Genomic DNA, 19,867 nt, shown 5'->3' on the forward strand with positions numbered 1-19,867 from the left:
CCTTCTTCCCTGTCAGAGGAGGAATAGTTAGACCCATAGCGTCTACATCCCCTGTTAAAGACTGGGGGTTGGCATGAGTCACTTGTATACAAGTACACTTACTTTGGGGCGCATTTTTCCAAGTCTTTCTTAAATTTAGTAATCTTGCTAGTAAGCAAAGTCTCCTTATAATCTCGAGTGGTTTTATTGATCTCATCTAGATTCGTTCTAAAGAGAGTAGCTGTAACTATTGTCTTGATATGACCCAACATTTCCCTAGTCAGCTAGTTTCAAGCGCTACCCCAAGGCTTTTCTTCAGGACCTAAGGGGGTTACTCCCTGTTACCACTCCTACAGTCATCTGATCTCTTAATAAATGCAAAATTACAAATATAGTGAAAAATAATTGAGGATAAAGGTATACAGCACCTATTTGGTCTGTTCTTATTTTTTCAAAATTTCTATAGAAAAACCCTAGTCAGGCCTCATGAGTCCAAATCGGGGATGGAGGGGCGCCTGTAGTCATAACTTCCTCAAGGCTACTCCCTCACTGGGGAATTACCCGTTCGCCCATGGCTCTGGAAAAAATAAGAACAGAATAAATAGGTGCTGTATACCTTTATTCTCATTTATTCGTCACTATATATATATAATTTTGCACTTATTAAGAGATGTACATACACTGAACACAGACTCCACACCCCAAGGGTTTTACAACCAATGGGCTTAATGAGACTCTCCTCCATCATAAAAGTACCCTGGCATCAGGCCCAATGGATTCACCCTGGCATTGGCAAGAAGTTCAACAGGAGAAATGGTTAGCCCAAATTACTCTATACAATAGCTACTTTACACCTTCTTACCTGTGCTGTAGATCAAGGTTCTTCAAAGTAGGTCTTAAAGGGCTGGATTCATGCCAGATTTTAAGATTGCTACATTTATCTAAATGGGGATATGCTAAAAATGTGACATGGATCCAGCCCTCCAGACAGTCGCGTAGATATGGGATAGTGGGGGTGGTCTGCCCCAGGCGGCATGAGTATTTGGGGCGGGACCTCCCCTGCTATCACCTGCAGTCTCAGGGCGGCTACAGCAAGCATCCACCCCATCCTCAATGCTGCACAGGGCAGCACATGCAGAAACATGCTCGCCAGCATCCCCCCTGCTCTTCACTGCAGTGGCAAACACAGAGACCGCGGCGGGCGCCCATAGGGCTAGCTACGCCACTGCCTCCAGGACCGAAGTTTGAGAATCCTGCTATAGATTAATGGCCCATATACCGAATATACAGAGGGGAAGGAGCCAGTACTGGTAAGTTGGCTTTTCTCAACATGTAGCTGTGCCCTGCGCTTTACTTTCCATTTCTTGTTCCCTTAAATAATACACAGCCCAACTCATCAATGAAAGAAGCTGAAATGGGCCACTCACCCCTCAGATGGGTAGGAAAAGATGGCCATAATTAAAGTACAGAATGCCCCTCATACCCAGGGGCCCTGGTGATTGCATCTGCTGTATTATTGGTATTAACACTTCTAAAGGTGCCCTGCCCTCCTACTGACATGCCCTGCCATCCGTATCACTGACTCCCGTTGTCTAGGCCAGAGTTTTCCAAAGTCGGTCCTGGAGGGCTGGATCCGTGCCAGATTTTTATAACGTCCCTATTTAGATAAATGTAGTTATCTTAAAAATCTGGCATGGATCTGGTGCCCCAGGACCGACTTTGGAGAACCCTGGACTAGGCGGAGAAACGAAGAAAGGTTAAAAGCCTGTAACTCGGTCAGTTATTGGCAACTTGACTGCATAACCATCTGTCGATAAGTATGAACTTACCAAAGCACACCGCTTACACAGTAGTAGTAACTTTGAACACTGTGTTTTTTCTTCATTTAGTTCTTGAGTGGGTTCCCACCAGAGCCCGCACGATGACTGGCACATTTACAGGATACCTAGCAACTCTTGGACAGATACTGCTGGCAGGTTTAGCATACGCCATCAGGGATTGGCGCTGGCTGCAGCTTGCGCTCTCTCTTCCCTTTTTCATCTTCTTTCTTTACTCCTGGTAAGTGGATATCATTTTCAGTAACGTTTTGTATATATTTTTTGATTGTTGCAATTCATAAGGGTATTCCTCATCTGAATAACTGTTCACAATCAGAGAAAGCTCTTTGCTGGATTCTCATTCTCTTTGGCTAACTTCTCAGGAAGCAGTGCAATACTCTTCAGGCCAGAACCAACGAGTCCAGTAGGGCACTGTGCTCTGAATGAGTTGGCTGCATACACTCTCCTGGGCTTAGATGTTCCTAATTGTGAATGCGTCAGCCAAACATGCCTTTTGTCCATTCCTTGAGAGGCAAAAAAGGCCATAGGTAAAGGGGATTTGCAGACTGCAGGTATACACCTTAGTGGTGAATAAGTCTGTTTACATTTTTATGAATGAGCCCTCTTCACCAGTGCCAGCATTAGTAACTGTTCCATATTTTACCTAGGTCAGACAACATAAGAGGACGGACCCAGCAAGGGAATCGAAAACAAGACATCACAGTGCCAAGAGGAGTAAGAAAAAAACAATAGGTTTTGAAAAAGTGCTTCATCATCGGATTCCCAGCTGGGCTGCTGAGTGCAACCCAGCTGTGCTACGATGCGTGATTTACAGCGGAGTGAGTGTTTTTTGTGAAGAGGGTGAGTTTAAGGTGTAGTTTAAAAATGCCTCTAGAATCCTCTGTCGAGGTCGAACGATTTTATTCCTGAGGTCCTAGGGCATGGTTAAAAGGGTAAGGTAGATATTATAAAGACTAAATTGGTCTTCTTTGTCCAAAATAAATAGTCGACATGTTTCAGCCTAAATGGGAGATGCAAAGGCTTTCTTCAGGACCAAGAAAGTGAAGGGTACTATATACTAGGGTGCGCTGTGAGTGCGGGTGTGTAGCCGTGCTTACGGTTCCCACTGTCAGGTGTATGTCCTAAAACAATCAAACATTACATAAAAGACATAAAAGCAAGGACATCCAAATTGGTAACGGTAACTGAGGTGCAACTGTCTCAATACTTTTGTGCAATGATGCTCAAATTTTCAAATCCAAGTGCAAAGGTTGGCCAATAGGTCCACCACCTGGATTCCCAGAAAGATCAACTCACAAATGAGCATGCAACACACACACCATGCATGCCTCATAGTGAATGTGAACGTGGGAGCCTCAAACCCACATCTGGGGGGGATGCCCGGTTGCATACATATGTCAGGTGAACACATTTGTTGCGGATTTTCATAGGGAGGGGTATGCAAATATGATTTTATAAAAAACAGAAAGAAAGAAAGAGCCTACACATCCACCAATAGCAGTGGAGGTTCTAAAGGTCCCAAACAACAGATTGTTGTTAAATGAGCCCGGTATTACCCATATAGCTAGAGAATCAGCACATCTTTAAAAATAAGGTCTTACAAAGGCTATGTGATTGAGCAGCTATTTATGAACCCGGCGGGGGCGGACACCTGCGATCACACACTGGGCGAATGAAAAAGGGAGATTAGAATGGAATATGAATATTAGCAAAGGCATCGGTTTTCCCACCTGCAGGCTTACTTCAACAAGGTAGTTCATCCGCCTATGGTACCTACTCCAGTCCAGCATGGGATCCCGATGGTACAGGGGCATTTTGGTGTATTGTTTTAATAAGAAAAAGGACCTGGAAGTCGCTGGTGACGTCGCAACGTACGTGACGTACAGCGTCATGCGCCGTGATAACGTTGGACGTGTAGCTGAGTTAGAGACTAGAATTTGAATGCCACTTGGAGTGTGCGTTAAAAAAGAAAAAGGAATTACCGTGCGTCATCTAGCTGTATTACTGATAACTGGATACAAGAAAAAAGGTGGTATATCCTTAAAAATTGCGGTGAGTAAATTACTATGTACGGTTCATAATTCATAAGGGTGCATTCTCACGGGAATGCAGAGTTACTACCCCACATACTGATGTGGCACTATCAGGAAAATAGACCACCAGAATAAACATGAAGGGAGAAAAAGGGGGGCGGGGTCAAAATCACCATTGGTTAGACTCACTCAATTTGAGTCGGCTGTCAATGCTACGTCCGTTGGCAACCGGTTGACTAGAGTTTTTTTATCAAGTGTTCGGAAATTCTCATGTTGGATTCCCAAGTACTAAACCATGTATGCATCCTCAGAGGACATCAGATTAGCTATTGTTAATTGCAGCCCACGGGATGTTGTCATTCAGGCTGTTTTGTGGGATGACAGGCGGTAAACCCATTGTTGCTCCTTTTGAGGAGGCGGCTCTGTAAGTTAGCAAGGTTTTTGTCCAGCTGCTGGATAACCACCCAGTGGAGGTCATTGGTCATGTGTCCATTAGCCGATAGACTATTGCTCATTTTTGTGGTATTGCACATGCATCTGATGTTACTTCGGTGTTCACTGATACAAACTTTGATTTTACGGCTTGTCATGCCGATGTAGCATAGGCCGCACGGACAGGTGATCAGGCAGATCACATTGCATGAGTTGCAATTGGTATGTTTTACTAGCTGCCACGTCTTCTCGGGTTCCCGGTTAAGTGTCTTTTCTGTTTTTGTCAAGTGACACACACTACGGTTCCCGCATGGGAAGTGCGGTGTGACATTGGGCAAAGCCTATGAGTTGAGGACTGTGCAGGTTTGTTGTTCTTGTGTTCTCGGACGTGTAGAAATCAGGCTGTCCTTCAAACTTTGTGCTTTTTTGTAGGAAAACATAGGTTTTTCCAAGTCCAGTTTGCCTGTTCCGAGAATCCTCCAATGTTTTTGAATAATTCTGAACAACTGGTTAGAGATGGTACTATAGGTTGTCACACACGTAAGGGGTATTATTGTAGGCGGTCTTTGTGTCTGCTCCAGCAGACCATCTCTGTTTTGAATTCTGGCCCATTTTTGGGCAGCCCTGAGGATTTTCTCCGGGTATCAACGTTCCCTTAGTTTGGAGGAAAGGGATGATGCTTTGTCTTTATAATCGTCAATATTGCTGCAGGTCGTTCGCAATCGAAGTTATTGGCCGAAAGGCAGGTTCTCTCGTAAAGGCCTCAGATGGAAGCTGTCAAACCATGTTTTGCTGTGTGTTTGAAGTATGTTTTTGCTCTAAGTTTGCCCATATCTGCTTTAATGTCCACGTCAAAGAAAGAGATTTTCTTCTTGTCCACACTGTGAGTGAACTTAAGATTCGAGTCACGGTCCTTGATCCAATTCAGGAAAGAGATAAATGTGTCTTCCAGTCCTTCCCATATCTAATGGATGTTGTCAATATATCGTTTATAGAACTTGATCTTCTCCTTAAATGGCATGTCTGAGTTGAGAATGCACTTTTTTCAAATTCAAAGACATGCATACCCACCACACTCGTGGCAAAGGTGCTGCCCCTTAGAGGTGCCATAGGTCTGCAGAAAGAGGTCTCCCTCAAACTCAAAGAAGTTGTCTTTTAGTGGCAATTCCTCACAATTTAGTATAAAGGACCTTGGGGTGTTATGATCCCATGTACCGGCTTCCGGGGCTATTTTCAAAACCATGAGTGTGTCATCCGGGGGAGGCTAGTATATTAGCTTTCGATTTTGAGCCTGACCAGTAGAGAAGTTTCCGAGTTGAAAGGGAGGGAATCAAGTTGTCATAATAGGTGTTTTGTGTCTTTCAAATAGGTGGGAGTCGCTTGGACAATTGGCTTGAGGAAAAAATCAGAGAAGCGAGAGAGTGGTTCTAATAATGAGCCAATACCCAACACTATTGTACGGCCAGGGGGATTCCTATTTTTGTGTTTTTTTTGGAAGGGTGTAAAAATAGGGAATCCTTGCCTCCCCTGTTGTTAAGAATTCGGCTTCACGTTTACTGATATCACCCCGAATGTAGGAATCCTCCACTAGGACTTTGATATTTTCTTTCAGGCTCCTGGTGGGATCATTTTTCAGACGTTAGTAATTCTTATGATCATTCAGTAGGCATTTGCATTTCAGTTGATAGTCCTCTTTGTTTTGGAGATTTATTCCACCTCCTGTTTTAGCTGACTTGATAACGATGTTGCTGTTATTGCGTAGGGTCGCAGGTGCAATGAATTCCTTGCCACTCGTATTCTTTGAAGACTTTCCTTCTGTTGTTTTTTCAATTTAATTGAAGACCGCCTACTCAAACGTAATCAATTCAACTGGTATTGTGCTTGAAGGTGGAGTAAACGTTGATTTTAATCTCCGGTTGGTATCACCTGTATCCACTGACTGCTCTCCTAGAGTATGATTCTGAAAGAATGCTTTTATTTTGAACTTGCAAAAAGCTCTGCAAGTTTGCAGTGTAGTTTAAATGTGTCCAGTCTTGTGGCAGGTACAAAACCTGGACCCTTGTTCAGTAGATTCTCTTCTGCTTGATTTAGATGCAAATATTGTCCCCCAGTCAAAAGATCTGGGTTAAATCCATCATTCTTTTGCCCACTACGCCACCCCAGTTTGGACCCAGCCATAAGTAAATCAGTCTTGACCCTGTGCCTCATGGGAACAGTCCAGACCGAACTGCCAGGCCAGGTCCTCCCTGGACCGGAAACAAGCATCCTGGGACCGGTTTCAGGGTATGTCACCCTTCTCCAGTCAGTATAGCTTGACTCCAGTGGCACAGTGAGCAAGGGACCCACGTCTGGGCATACCCATCCCACTTAGGGTGAATAGTGTTACAGCAAACAAATGATGGACAGAATGCTGACAATGCAAACATTCTCCCCTAGTCAAAAGATCTATGTTAAATCCATCATTATTTTGCCCACTACGTCACCCAGTTTGGACCCAGCCATATGCAAATCAGTCTTGACCCTGTGCCTCATGGGAACAGTCCAGACTGAACTGTCAGGCCAGGTCCTCCCTGGACTGGAAACAAGCATCCTGGGACCGGTTTCAGGGTATATCACCCTTCTTCAGCCAGGTTAGCTTGAATCCAGTGGCACAGTGAGCAAGAGACCCACGAATGAGCATACCCATCCCACTTAGGGCAAAAAGTGTAACTACAAACAACTGATGGACGGAATGCTGACAATGCAAACATTTCCCCCAGTCAAAAGATACGGGTTAACTTCGTCGTTCTTTTGCAAATCAATCTTGACCCTGTGCCCCATGGGAACAATCCAGACCGAACTGCCAGGCCAGGTCCTCCCTGGACCGGAAACAAGCATCCTGGGACCTAAAAAGACCAAGCATCATCCCTTTCCCCCAAACTAAGTGAACGTGGATACCCGGATAAAATCCTGATGACCACCCAAAAACGGCTCGAAATCAAAACAGAGATGGTCTGCTGGAACAGACACAAAGACCGTCTACAACGATACCCCTTACGTGCGTGACTACCTATAGTACTATCTCTAACCAGGTGTCCAGACTTCTCGGAACAGGCAAACTGGACTTGCAAAAACCTATGTTTTCCTACAAAAAAGCATGAAGTTTGAGGGACAGCCTGATTTCTATTAGTCCAAAAACACAAGAACAGCCAACCTGCACAGTTCTCAACCCAAGGGGGTTGCCCAATGTCACAGGGCAATTCCCATGCAGGAACTGGAGTATGTGTCAAAAACAGAAAAGACACTTAACCTGGAACCCAGGAAGACATGGCAGCTAGCAAAATATACCAATTGCAACTCATACAATGCGAACTTCCTGATCACCTGCTCGTGCGGCCTACATTACGTCAGCATGAAAAGCCGTAAAATCAAAGTTTGTATCTGTGAACACTGAAGCAACATCAGATGCAGGCGCAATACCACAAAAATGGCCGATAATTTTTTGACTATTGGACACACGACCAACGACCTGCACTGGGTGGTTATCAAGCAGTTGGACAAAAATCTCACTAACTTACAGAGCCACCTACTCGAAAAGGAGCAACGATGGGTTTACCGCCTGTCATCCCACAAAAATGGCCTGAATGACAACATCCCGTAGAATGCCCTTAACAATAGCTAATCTGATGTCTCCTCAGGATTCATACACAGTTGAGTACTTTGGAATCCAACATGAGAATTTCCGAACACTTGATAAATAAACTCTAACCAACCCGGTAGTCCACGGACGTAGCATTGACAGCCAACTCAAATTGAGTCAGTCTAACCAATGTGGATTTTGACCCCGCACCCTCGCCCACAGTCAGTCAAAATCTTTATTCGATCAGTTAAAAACGATCATAAAAGCACAAATAGATACATGATAAAAGTTCATAATCAATAGGAACAGTAAATAAGTCAAATGTTATCTGCGATAAAAAGGATAAAAACAAACCTAGCACATCAAAATCTTTCCACATAATAAAAAATAAAAAATAAACTCTAGTTTCCTAATCAACCCCTTATAATATACAAAGGAGTTAGTGAGTAACAGGCCCAAGGGTTATACCAGCCCCCCTCTTCCTTTTTCTCATGCAGGCCCATAAGAACGTAGCTACTGAAAAGCATACCAGGTGGTCAGATAACAATTAAAAAAAATATTACGCAACCCAGCATTAATTAAAGTTCCTTTGCTATAAGATTGGCTTAAGACAGTCGTTCCCTTCTTTTTCATAGAGCCTGAAAAATAAAACTAGATGCAATTCAGTTTGTATTGAGAAGTTATCACATGGGCACAAACTTAAATCTGCATGGTTATAGGTTTTGTCCAGATAGCCTAACATCAGTGGAATCATATTCATATGAAACCTTAGTAATATGAATCTGTGTTGTTGGATAGTAAAATTTGCTAGGTAGAAGTACCCTCTCTCTATCGATGGTGGGTTCAAATGATAGGTAACCACAGCATGTTTCTCTTTATGGTATTCCTGTTGCTCATAATCCACCATCAACAAAAACATATTGGTGATCTTTTGCTTTAAAACCTTTCTACAAGCCGATGGGTCCTTAAATAATTCAGAGAGGCCAATTTCCTTCAGGACTGTTTCTAAATAGCCAAGCCACCTAGACATTTTGCTATTGTCCATACTCAGGGAGTTCCTTAATATTGTTTGTGTCAGTGTGACAGCCAACTCAAATTGAGTCACTCTAACCAATGGGGATTTTGACCCCCCTTTTTCCCTTCATTTTAATTCTGGTGACCTTTATTCCTGATAGTGCCACATCAGTATGTGGGGCAGTAACTTCATATTCCTATGAGAATGCACCCTTATGAATTTATGAAACGTACATAGTCGTTTACTAGCCACGATTTTTTAAGGACATACCGCCTTTTTTCTCATATCCAGTTATAAGTAATACAGCTAGATGACCCACCTTAATTCCATTTCCTTTTTTAACACACACCCCCAACTGGCGTTCACATTCTAGTCTCTAACTCAGCTACGCATCCGAAGTTATCACGCTGCATGACGCTGCATGTCACGTACGTTGCGACATCACCAGCGTCTTCCGGGACCTTTTTCTTATCAAAACAATACACCCCAATGCCCCAGTACCGTCAGGATACTGTGCTGGACTGGAGTAGGTACCATAGGCGGACAGACTACCTTGATGAATTAAGCTTTCTATTTTCTGCAGGTGGGAGATCCTGTGCCTTTGCTAATATCCATATTCCATTCTAATCTCCCTTTTTCACTCCCGCAGTGTGACTACACATGTCCGCCCCCCACCCCCGGGATCATAAATAGCTGTTCAATAGTGTAGCCTTTGTAAGAACTTCCTTTAAAACATGTGCTGATTCTCTAGCTAAATCGGTAATACCGGGCCCTTTAACAACAATCTGTTCTTTGCGACCTTTAGAATCTCCAAAGCTATTGGTGGGTGCGTAGGCTCTTCTTTCTTTCTTTCTGTTTTTTATAAAGTCATATTTGCAAGCCATTCACTATGAAAATCCACACCAAGTGTGTGCACCTCACTTATGTGTGCAACCGGGCATCTCCCGCAGATGGGGTTGGATGCTCCCATGTTTACGTTCACTATGAGCAACGTTCCATTGCACAATACACTATTTGAATACTCAGCATGCTTGTGGTGTGTGTGTTGCAGGCTCATTTGTGAGTCAATCTTTCTGGGAATCCAGGTGATGGATCTATTGGCCAACCTTTGCACTTGGAAGTGAAAATGTGAGCATTATTGCAGGAAAGGATTGAGGCAGTTACACGTCAGTCATTGTTACCAATTCAGATGTTCATACTTTGTCTGTCTTTTATGTTTTGTTTTATTGTTTCAGATCCTACAACTGACGGTAGGAACCATAAGTACAGCTACACCCCTGCACTCACAGGGCACCTTAGTATGTGTGCTGATAATTCACGCGGTCACCGAAATTTGGCTGCACTTCACTTTCTTGGTCCTGAAGAAAGCCTTTGCATCTACCTTTTAGGCTGAAACATGTTGAACATTTCTTTTGGATAAAGCAGACCAATTTAGTCTTTATAATATCCACCTTACTCTTTTGACCGTGTCCTAGGACCTCAGAAATAACTTTGTTCGACCTTAGCAGAGGATCCTAGAGGCACCTTTAAACCACACTTTAAACTCACCCCCTTTACAAAAAACACCCGCTCCACTGTAAATCAGGCATCGTAGCACAGCTGGGTTGCAATCAGCAGCCCAGCTGGGAACCCCATGATGAGGCATGCCACCAACTAGGTTGGTGGGTGAGGGTTAATTTTCAAAACCTATTGGGTTTTTTCCCACTCCTCTTGGCATTGTGTTGCCTTGTTTTGGATTCCCTTGCTGAGTCTGTCCTCTTTTGTTGTCTGATCATTTCATTTGGGGATAAGGATTTACCCTTTTTTCCTCGCTCTCCCTTTGTTTTCCCTTTTTTAACTAGAAGGGCCACAAGCTGAAGGAAGTCACAGGTTTGATTTACCGTATGACGATATGTTGCTTAAAATAAGCCCTACTCCAGATTTAGGTGGGGAAGGTAGACACTAACGTAATGCTTAATTTGCAAAATGGTAAGTGCCAGGACCCTGACCAGGAGGTCACTGTAGCTTGCACCACTCACTGCCCCGTCGAACTGGCCAATGACAGCACCAAACAACTACTAAGCATCGCGCTCACCTTCAAGTGCGACAGTTGAGATTATTCTAGGTCCCCAGAGCTAAACAAAAGAGGGTGGGATTCGAAAGGCAGGTTATTTTTTTTTGTGCATATTGTATTCATAAACAACTGTTGTTCTGCTCATCTCTGAAATCATGTCAAAATTAGATGAGCAGCGCCACCATGTTTCAGAGTGTCATAAGTGTGGAGATGACAATTAAGTGCTGGAAACCAATTAAATGCGGGTGCGAGTCCTGGAAACCACTGACTCAAATTAAGCACTGCACTAATGGCCTCTTTATGCTCACTTTGAAGCCTGTTTGCTCCATCCCTTTAGTTTCCGATACAGGAGTATTTCAAGATTTCCTTATCGAAATCAGAAATTACCAGAGGAATCAATATTTTGGCTCCTACTACCTCAATAATTCCTCATATCTCCTTGGAGTTTCATCCTAAAATTTCAGCTGCTTTCAACAGCTGAAACACACAGGATCTAGGTATTACCATAGAGCTCGTAATTCTGATGAGGGTCAGTAAATGTAATTACCGGCACCACCAAAATTACTCAGTGACTCGTAATGAGGCCATAAATAAGGTTTAATAACATGGTGGCCTTGCCCTCATTACTGATTACTGAACTTTTTGTGTTTCTTCCTACAGGTGGTACGCAGAATCTGCTCGCTGGCTCATCATGTCAGGGAAGCCAGAGCACGCAGTGAAGGAACTAAGGAAGGTGGCAAGAATCAACGGGAAATTGGAGGAGTGTCAAAAACTCAACATTGAGGTGAAGACACATTTGGTGTAGATTTGGGAAGTGTTCATATAGGTTTAATATGTATCCATTACAGCAATGTTCATATGGTACTTGCTTGGTATGAGTTGGCAATTCTATGGTAAGCAAACATATCGGGCCAATAGTGAAGCAGTCAACGTAAACCGTAAGGACGTGTCATATGTCACCATAATACTCTCAAGGCACCCAGCTATGACTCACCATGGTGCCTCATACAGTAATCTTGCAATTAGTGCAATTTTCTGAGCAAACTTTATTGCTATGTGTTAGAAATGGGGTCTCTAGTTGGCAAAGGTAGCTACCTTTGTCCAAATATGGACCCATGCTTCTAGTCAAAGTAAGGGGATACACACTTTAGATAACCCCTGCTCACCCCCTTGGTAGCTTGGCACGAGCAGACAGTCTTGTCCCAAAGGCAATGTGTAAAGTATTTGTACTCAAAACACACAATAATACAGTGATAACACCACAAATGGCCACCATACCAGTTTAGAAAAATAAAGAATCTTTATCTGAACTCAACAAGACCAAAATGACAAAAATCCAATATGCAGGTAATAAGATATGGCTTTATAACAGTTACTGCAAAAATATAGCTTATAGAAAACAAATAGCTCCACCTGGGGCTATTGCGTCATCATGACAGCAATAAATCCAAAGTACGGCGCCGACATCGAGGAGTGCGGCTTTGGGCCTGGAGCCACATGGACCTCCAAATAAACAGTACCCTGGTAACGAAGTCTATCACAATGAACCGTGTCGTGTAGGTGAGGCGTCAGTGCCAAGGTCGAGGCCGGCTCCCTGGCGGCCAAGGGCAGGGGGGTGCTTCTTGGGGTGAGGCGTTGTGACCACGAGGTGACCACGTGTCAAGTCCAGGACAGGGGAAGTCTGTTGCATCGATGGTGAGGCATCAGTTTCGGTGATAGTGAAAAGTCGGCGAGTTCGTGGAGTCACCTTCAGCGATTATTGGCGCTGCGAGAAGGGAATGCAGGTGCTGGCGATGACATAGTCAGTGCGAGTGCTGGCATCGGGAAATTGTCGATGACTGCAGGTGTCAATAGGCGTCAAAGGGCATAAGAGCTGAGGCGCAGAACGGGCGGTGCGTTGTGCACTTTATGAGAGTTGCCTCTGGTCTTGGTGCAGGTTGCGGCATCACAGTGGCGTCGCTGATGGCGCTGGACACAGGTTTCTCACTTCTCTTCGGTTTGTTCCAGCTCGCAACAGCAGAAACAACCTCCAGAGACCCAAAACTGGAATAAATGCAAAAAGAACTACTGTTGGACAGACTGCCGAACAATGTCATAAATTCACCCCAGTACAGAGATCTGAGCCAAAACCCCTAATTTTGTTGCTCTCCATGCCATTCCAGTTTGAACACAGCCATATGCAAATCAGTCTTGACCCTGCACCCAATGGGAACAGTCCAGCCCGAACTTCCAGGCCATGGCTTCCCTTGACTGGAAACAAGCATCCTAGGGCCAGGGTCGGGGTTTCACCCCTCGTCAGCCTGGATAGCTTGACTCCAGTGGCATGGAGAGCACAGGACCCATGTCTGGGCATACCTGTCCCACTTGGGGTGACAAATGCAAAAAAAAACAATTGATGGACAGATTTCAGAACAATGTCAAACATTCACCTCAGGACAGACATCTGGGCCTAAATCTATTGTTGTTTTGCTCCCCATGCTATTCCAGTTTAATCCAAGCCATATGCAAATCATTCTTGACCCTGCTCCCAATGGGAATGCTCCAGCCCGAACTGTCAGGCCAGGTCTTCCCTGGACTGGAAACAAGCATCCTAGGACCGGTTTCAGGGTTTCGCCCCTCATCAGCCAGGATAGCTTGACTCCAGTGGCATGGAGAGCACTGGAATAGACACCTCATGGCAGGGCAGAATGCTCAGCAATAGAGTTCAGGGGAGCTGGGGTAAAGTCTTTGTGTCCCTGAGACTTCAGAACAGGAGGCCAGTTCACACAGGCCCTTGGAGATTCTTCTTTAAGCAGGTTCACAGCAAAGTGCCAGTCTTTGACCTATCCTTGACAGAAGCAGCAACTGCAGGCCAAACCCATGCAGCACACAGCAACGGGGCAGTACTCCTCATCACAGCTCTCCAGCTCTTCTTCTTGGCAAAAGGTTCCTCTTGAGTCCAGCAGTGATCTACAATTCCGGGGTTTAAGGTCTACTAGTTTACCCCAATTGTCTTTGTTCTTTTTGTGCAATGTTCTCTGAGCCCAGTTCAAAACTGTTCTGTCCTCACTGGTGCAGTATGATCACAAGGGGTAGGGACAGCATTGTGCAAGGGAGACAGACCCTATTCAGGTGCAAGAAAAACTCTTCCCACTATTCTAAATATAGTCAAACCTCATTCAGCTCAGCTCTGGGTTATCCGGGAAGGGTCAGGCCCACCTCAATCCCCCCGTGGCTCTCTACAGTGAATGCACATCCCAAGCCCCTGTCACTCCAAAACCAGATAGTCAATTTACAAACAGAGGCACACAGAATGGTTAAACAAGAAAATGCCTACTTTCTGAAAGTGGCATTTTAAAATACACAATTTAAAAATCCTCTTTACTGAAAGATGTGTTATTAAATTCTGAGTTCCAAGAGCCTAAACTTTATTTCTATATCTTGTCCCAATGGGAAGTTATACTTGTAAGATGTTACAGAGTATTTCCCGTTCTATCCTATGGTACAGATAGCCTTTCAATAGTGAAAAAAGAATTTGGCAGTATTTCACTATCAGGACATGTCACACACACTACTATATGTCCTGCCTTTTACATACACTGCACACTGCCCATGGGGTTCCTTGGGCCTACCATATGGGTGCCTTAAAGTTAAGAAAAGGGAAGATTAGGGCCTGGCATGTGGGTGCACTTGGCAGGTTGACATGGCAGTTTCAAACTGCCCAAAGACTCTGCAGTGGCAGGTCTGAGATACCTTTTCAGGGCTACTCGTGTGGGTGGCACAATCAGTGCTGCAGTCCTACTCATTGCATTTGATGTAAAGGCCCTGGCACACAGAGTGCACTTTACTAGGGACTTACCAATAAATCAAATATGCCAATCAGAGACAACCAATTGTAATAGCAATTTACATAGGTAGCACTTGCACTTTGACACTGATCGGCAGTGGAAAAGTACCTAAAGCATCTAAGCCAGCACAAACGAAATCAAGCACAGCATCAAAAATACAGGAGGGAGAGGCACAAAGACAGGGGAAACCACGCCAAAGATGCCTTATCTAAAACTATGCCTAAGAATAAAGCACTTTGCAGTCTGGTTATAGTTCTACCGGTGACCTTGCATGCATGTCCCAGATCTTGGTAGTAGTAGAAACCCGTGCTTTGCAGATTGCTACCTGTTTGCAAGCTGATACTTAAGCACCAGATTCTTGCCGCAGTCACATGCTTCCAGACTGCAGATTAGAGTAATATTGTATTATAAAACCTGCAAGTATGTTCCATATTAATGCAATATTTTCATGATAACCATTCTGAAGATTTAAATATCTATTTAGTTAGTGTTGTAATGGCGAGCTTCGGAAATGGACAATGTTAATGAACTATTTCCATCAACCTATTAATGCAGTAGTTATATAATTAACCTCAAATAATCCCATCTCCTGAATGTGCTGAATCACCTTTGTTTTGTATGGGTTTCCTAAAGTTTCCAAACAAATAGGCATAGTGGTAGCAGCCGGTAATATTTAAAAGTACTCAGGATAAATACTGGCCTCGAATTAAACAAGTGAATCAAGCAGCTTCTGCTGGGGGTTCATGGGATTATGAGATTTACCCCGAAACCAATCTCAGGATGCTTGTTTACGGTCCAGGGAAGACCGGGTTTGGCAGTTCGGGATGGACTGTTTCCATGAGGCACATGGTCGAGACTGATTTGCATATAGCTTGGTCTGAGCTGGGGTGTCGAAGTGAGCTAAAGAACGATGATGGATTCAACCCATCTCTGACTGATGGTGAGTTTCTGAAAAGTTTCAAGCACTCCGTCCATCATCTTCTTTTGTCATTATGGGAATTAACTCCTGAGAATTTATTTTACAAACAATGAAAAGACCAGTAGGTCTAGGTTGTAATAATATTGTTTTATATCAATGTTAGGCCTGCATAACATGCACAACATATTTAATTGCTATCCAAACAGGCATCCTTTAGGAATATATGACGCCCCACTTTTCAGCACTGCCGTCAAACTAGATTTTTGTCTTCTTAAGGGCTCCAGAGCTGTCGAGATTGTGCAGCTTATGCCTTTAAGCAGCTCCTATTGAAACATGGCCTGCTTTCATCATCTAAATTGACAACATTAAAATATATACAGCTGTAAACAGTTCACTCTGTAGCTGGGCGGGCATGCCCATACCAGCAGGGTTTTAATATACATGGTATGTAATAGGGCAGGGAGTTGGGGAGTTGACATTTAACCTAAAATTGTACTGGCCCTGTTGTGTGAAACTGTTGTTAATGTAATATCCAGTTCAATGGTGTCTGTTCTTTCAAAATCTTGAAAAACAAAATATGAATCAATACTCCCCTATTCTTTTCACCTCGCTTGACAGTACAGACTCTATTACGAAAAACTATTGCCATCATTAGGCTACATGGCATGCTGCAGACTCCGGAATGATGTTCCTCATCCGAGACCATGCAGTCTTCTATATGATGCCTTTCATATAATGAACATATCTATGAAGTGAAAAGATTAGTAACTCTAGTCATATTATGTTTTACTTTCTATATTATGTTATGCAATTCTTTGCTACACTTATACAATACTATGGGCCTGCTTACGAATTTGGCGGTGCGGCGCCGGGTCCGCCCTGCCGCAGCACCACCAAAGTCATGGTCGGGCTGCCTACCAGGTTAGGAGTTTCCTGGTGGGCTTTTTTTTTGCATTCCCTCGGCGGTGGGTCTAATAATCCACGGCATGGACTGTTAAGTCCATGTCAGGCAGGAATTGGTGTGCATGCACACAGGGGGGCACATGTTGTGCCCCATGTGTATATCCACAGGGCGCAGAGGCACCAGGGGACCCTGTAGGGTCCCCTTTGTTTCCTCTCCACCGGGGTTGTCATTGAGGAGGAACTCCCATGAAAATCCTAGTGGAGGGGAAACTCCTAATATGTTGTGCAGGACTGTGGGGGTCCCGCCAAGCATATTGATGCCTCTACACTGCCTCAATCTGCTAGGGAAGGCAGCTGCGGTCTGACTGCCCGACTCCTAACAGGACGGTCGGAAGACCTCCACCGCAATGCCCCCACGAGTCTGGTGGCCCATGGACCACCATACTCATAATCGGGCCCTATGTGTTATGTAGTGCTATGCATTGCTGTGTCGAGCTACACTTTTCTGTGATATGTAATTCTGCGCTGTGCAATGTTATGTTATGGTGTGTTGTGTTATGTTTTTTATGTTGTGTCATGCAGTGCTATGTTGTGTTATAACATGGTGTAGTGTATTATGTCATGTGCTGCTGTGCTGTTGTGTGTTAGGGTATGTTATGTTTTGTTGTACAGTGTTTTGCCATGTTATGTTAGGATGCGTTATTTTGGGTTGTACTGAATTATACTATTATGTTATGTGTATTATGTTGTGTTGTGCTGTGTTATGGTAGGGTGTGTTATGTTGTGCTACGCTGTATTATGAAATGGTGTGTGGTGATGTTATGCTGTGCTATGCTGGGTAAGTTAGGGTTTGTCATGTTTTGTCATGTGATACTGTGCTATGCTATGTACTATTCTTTTGAGTCACGCTGTGCTATACTGTTTTATGTTATCTGTGTTATTGTGTTCCATGCTCTGCAAAGCAATATAATTTAAGGTGTAATGTTGGGTCATGTTGAGCCGTGGTTTGGTATGTTATGTTATGATATGTTATGTTATGTCATGAAGTGCTTTGCTGTTTATACTATGGTGTGTTGTGTTATGTTAGGTCATGCTGTGTTATGATGTTAAATTAACAAGTAATATGGAGTGATATGCTGTGCTAGGCTGTATTATGCTGTGCTCTGCAGTGTTATATTAGGGTGTGCTGTGTTGTGCTGTGCTATGCCTTGCTATGTTGTGGTGTTTTTTGCAGGGTTGGGGCTTGCTTTGCTAAGTGGGGTGCTATGGTTTGTTTTGTTATGTTGTGTCCTGCTGTGGTTTATTGGGTCTGTTAATTTAGGCAATGCTGTGCTGTGGTGTCATGTTATACTTTGTTATGCTATGGTGTGTTATCTTTATGCTGTCCCATGCTGTGCTATTGTAGGGCATGTTATGTTCTTTCATGCTGTGCTGTATCAAGGTACATTATGCCTTCAACCCATGCCGCAGCAAACCTCCACGGAATTCTGCGAGGTTACATGAAAATTCTGCAAGATTCTGTGGAGTTCTACAAGCAGGCAGCTGGGAGCTTGTTCCGTGATGCAAAATCATCAAGAATGGCGCCACGTGGCACACCAGAGGGTGCTGCTTCATTGCCGCCGCTTGAGTAGATTTTCTACTCGAGCAGCAGATTTCTCATTGCAAACAGAAGCAGACTGGCTCAATGCTCACAGCACAGATCAACCTAGCCCAACAGACAACCTCGATAAGAACATCACCAACTTCAACAAATGGATCAAGGACTGCGCGGACTACCTCACACCCATAAAAACCCAAAAGCATAGTAGATCCAACAATCAGGCACGCTGGTACATAGAAGACCTCTGAGACGCCAAACAAGAGCTAGAAAGGAAATGGATAGCCAGCCACAATTTCACTGACAGAACAAGCTACAAGGCTGTACTCAGACGCTATCACCAGCAAATAAGAGACACCAAGAAAAAAGCATTAGTATATCGCATCAAAGGAAGTTCCAAAAGCTATAAGAAAATCTTCTTGATAGTCAAGGATTTCATCTCAGCTGCTGTCAGCAACATTGATGCCTCCCAGCAACTTCGCAACAACCTATCCAACTTCTTCCACAGCAAAATTGCAAACATCTCTAGCAATGTTGCTCACTAACACAACCCCATAGAACTCATTGTTAACCTACCCAGCACTTACCAAGACAACCACCTGACCGAATGGCCAACCTTCACCAGAAAAACATAGTGGCAATAATGCAGACCATCCAGCAAGGGCTCCCAATGGAGCTATGTCCCCACCACATCTACAACTGGGGAACATCAGCAATCAGTACCACCATGATCCACATCATCAATACCTCCATCACGTCTGCCATTGTCTGTTGGGAATTGAAACTTGCAGAAATAAACATCCTCCTCAAGCACCCCATAGCCGTCCCTAATCAACTGAGCAACTTTCTCCTTTCTCCCTGCTCCCCTAATGAGCCAAGGCGATTGAGAAGGTCATTAACACGATTAACATACAAACTCATAACCCACCTTGAACTTCACTGTCTCCTTGACAACATTCATTCAGGACTCAGAAAGAACCACAGCACTGAAACAGCACTGTGGTCACCTGCTTGATTTTTCTATGGCCTTTGAAACTGTCTCCCACAACACCCTCATCAGAAGACTCCTCAAGACTGGTATACAATGATCCACTCTCAAATGGATTTGTTCCTTCCTCATGAGAAGAACCTGAAGGGGCTGGCTGTAACCCTTCATACCAGAGACCAACAAACTGATATGTGGAGTTCCAAAGGGATCGGCCTTCAGCCCCACACTTTTCAAGATATTCATGGCCAGCTTGCCAAAGTCATCCAATCACCAGACATCACCTTCATCTCCTACACTAATGACACCCATCTTCTCCCTGATGGACATGACAACGGCCACCAGAACCATCTTCACCAACTGCAGGACCATGGTAGCAGACTGAATGCAAACCAACTGCCTGATGCTCAATTCGGATAAGATGGAAATACTGGACTTCGGCAACAAGACCTCCAAATGGGACTCCACCTGGTTGCTGTCAGAGCTAGGACCAACATCCACAGACCATGCGAAAAATCTAGGGATCATCCCAGATGACAAGCTCAACATGCCGGCTCAAGTCAATGCAGTGTACATATCCTGCTTCCACATCCTAAGCATTCTGCAAAAGATCTTCAAATGGTTACCTTAAACACCAAACAGACCGCCACCCAGGCACTCTTCACCA

At 44.1% G+C, this 19,867-nt stretch overlaps 1 protein-coding gene across 2 annotated transcripts in view; it reads left to right on the forward strand.

Moving 5' to 3' along the window:
• LOC144781546 (solute carrier family 22 member 6-A-like) overlaps positions 1-19,867 on the forward strand; it is a 451,615-nt gene that overhangs the window by 238,040 nt on the left and 193,708 nt on the right. For both annotated transcript variants that reach the window (XR_013601010.1, XM_078660450.1), the window contains exons 4-5: positions 1,869-2,037; positions 11,630-11,753. Coding sequence is in view for 1 of the 2 variants with exons in the window: in XM_078660450.1 (XP_078516576.1) it covers positions 1,869-2,037; positions 11,630-11,753 (293 nt within the window). In the remaining variant the exon portion in view is untranslated. The remainder of the gene's footprint in view (positions 1-1,868; positions 2,038-11,629; positions 11,754-19,867) is intronic.

The sequence above is a fragment of the Lissotriton helveticus genome, chromosome 9 (assembly GCF_964261635.1).
Source record: "Lissotriton helveticus chromosome 9, aLisHel1.1, whole genome shotgun sequence".
Lineage (NCBI taxonomy): Eukaryota > Metazoa > Chordata > Amphibia > Caudata > Salamandridae > Lissotriton > Lissotriton helveticus.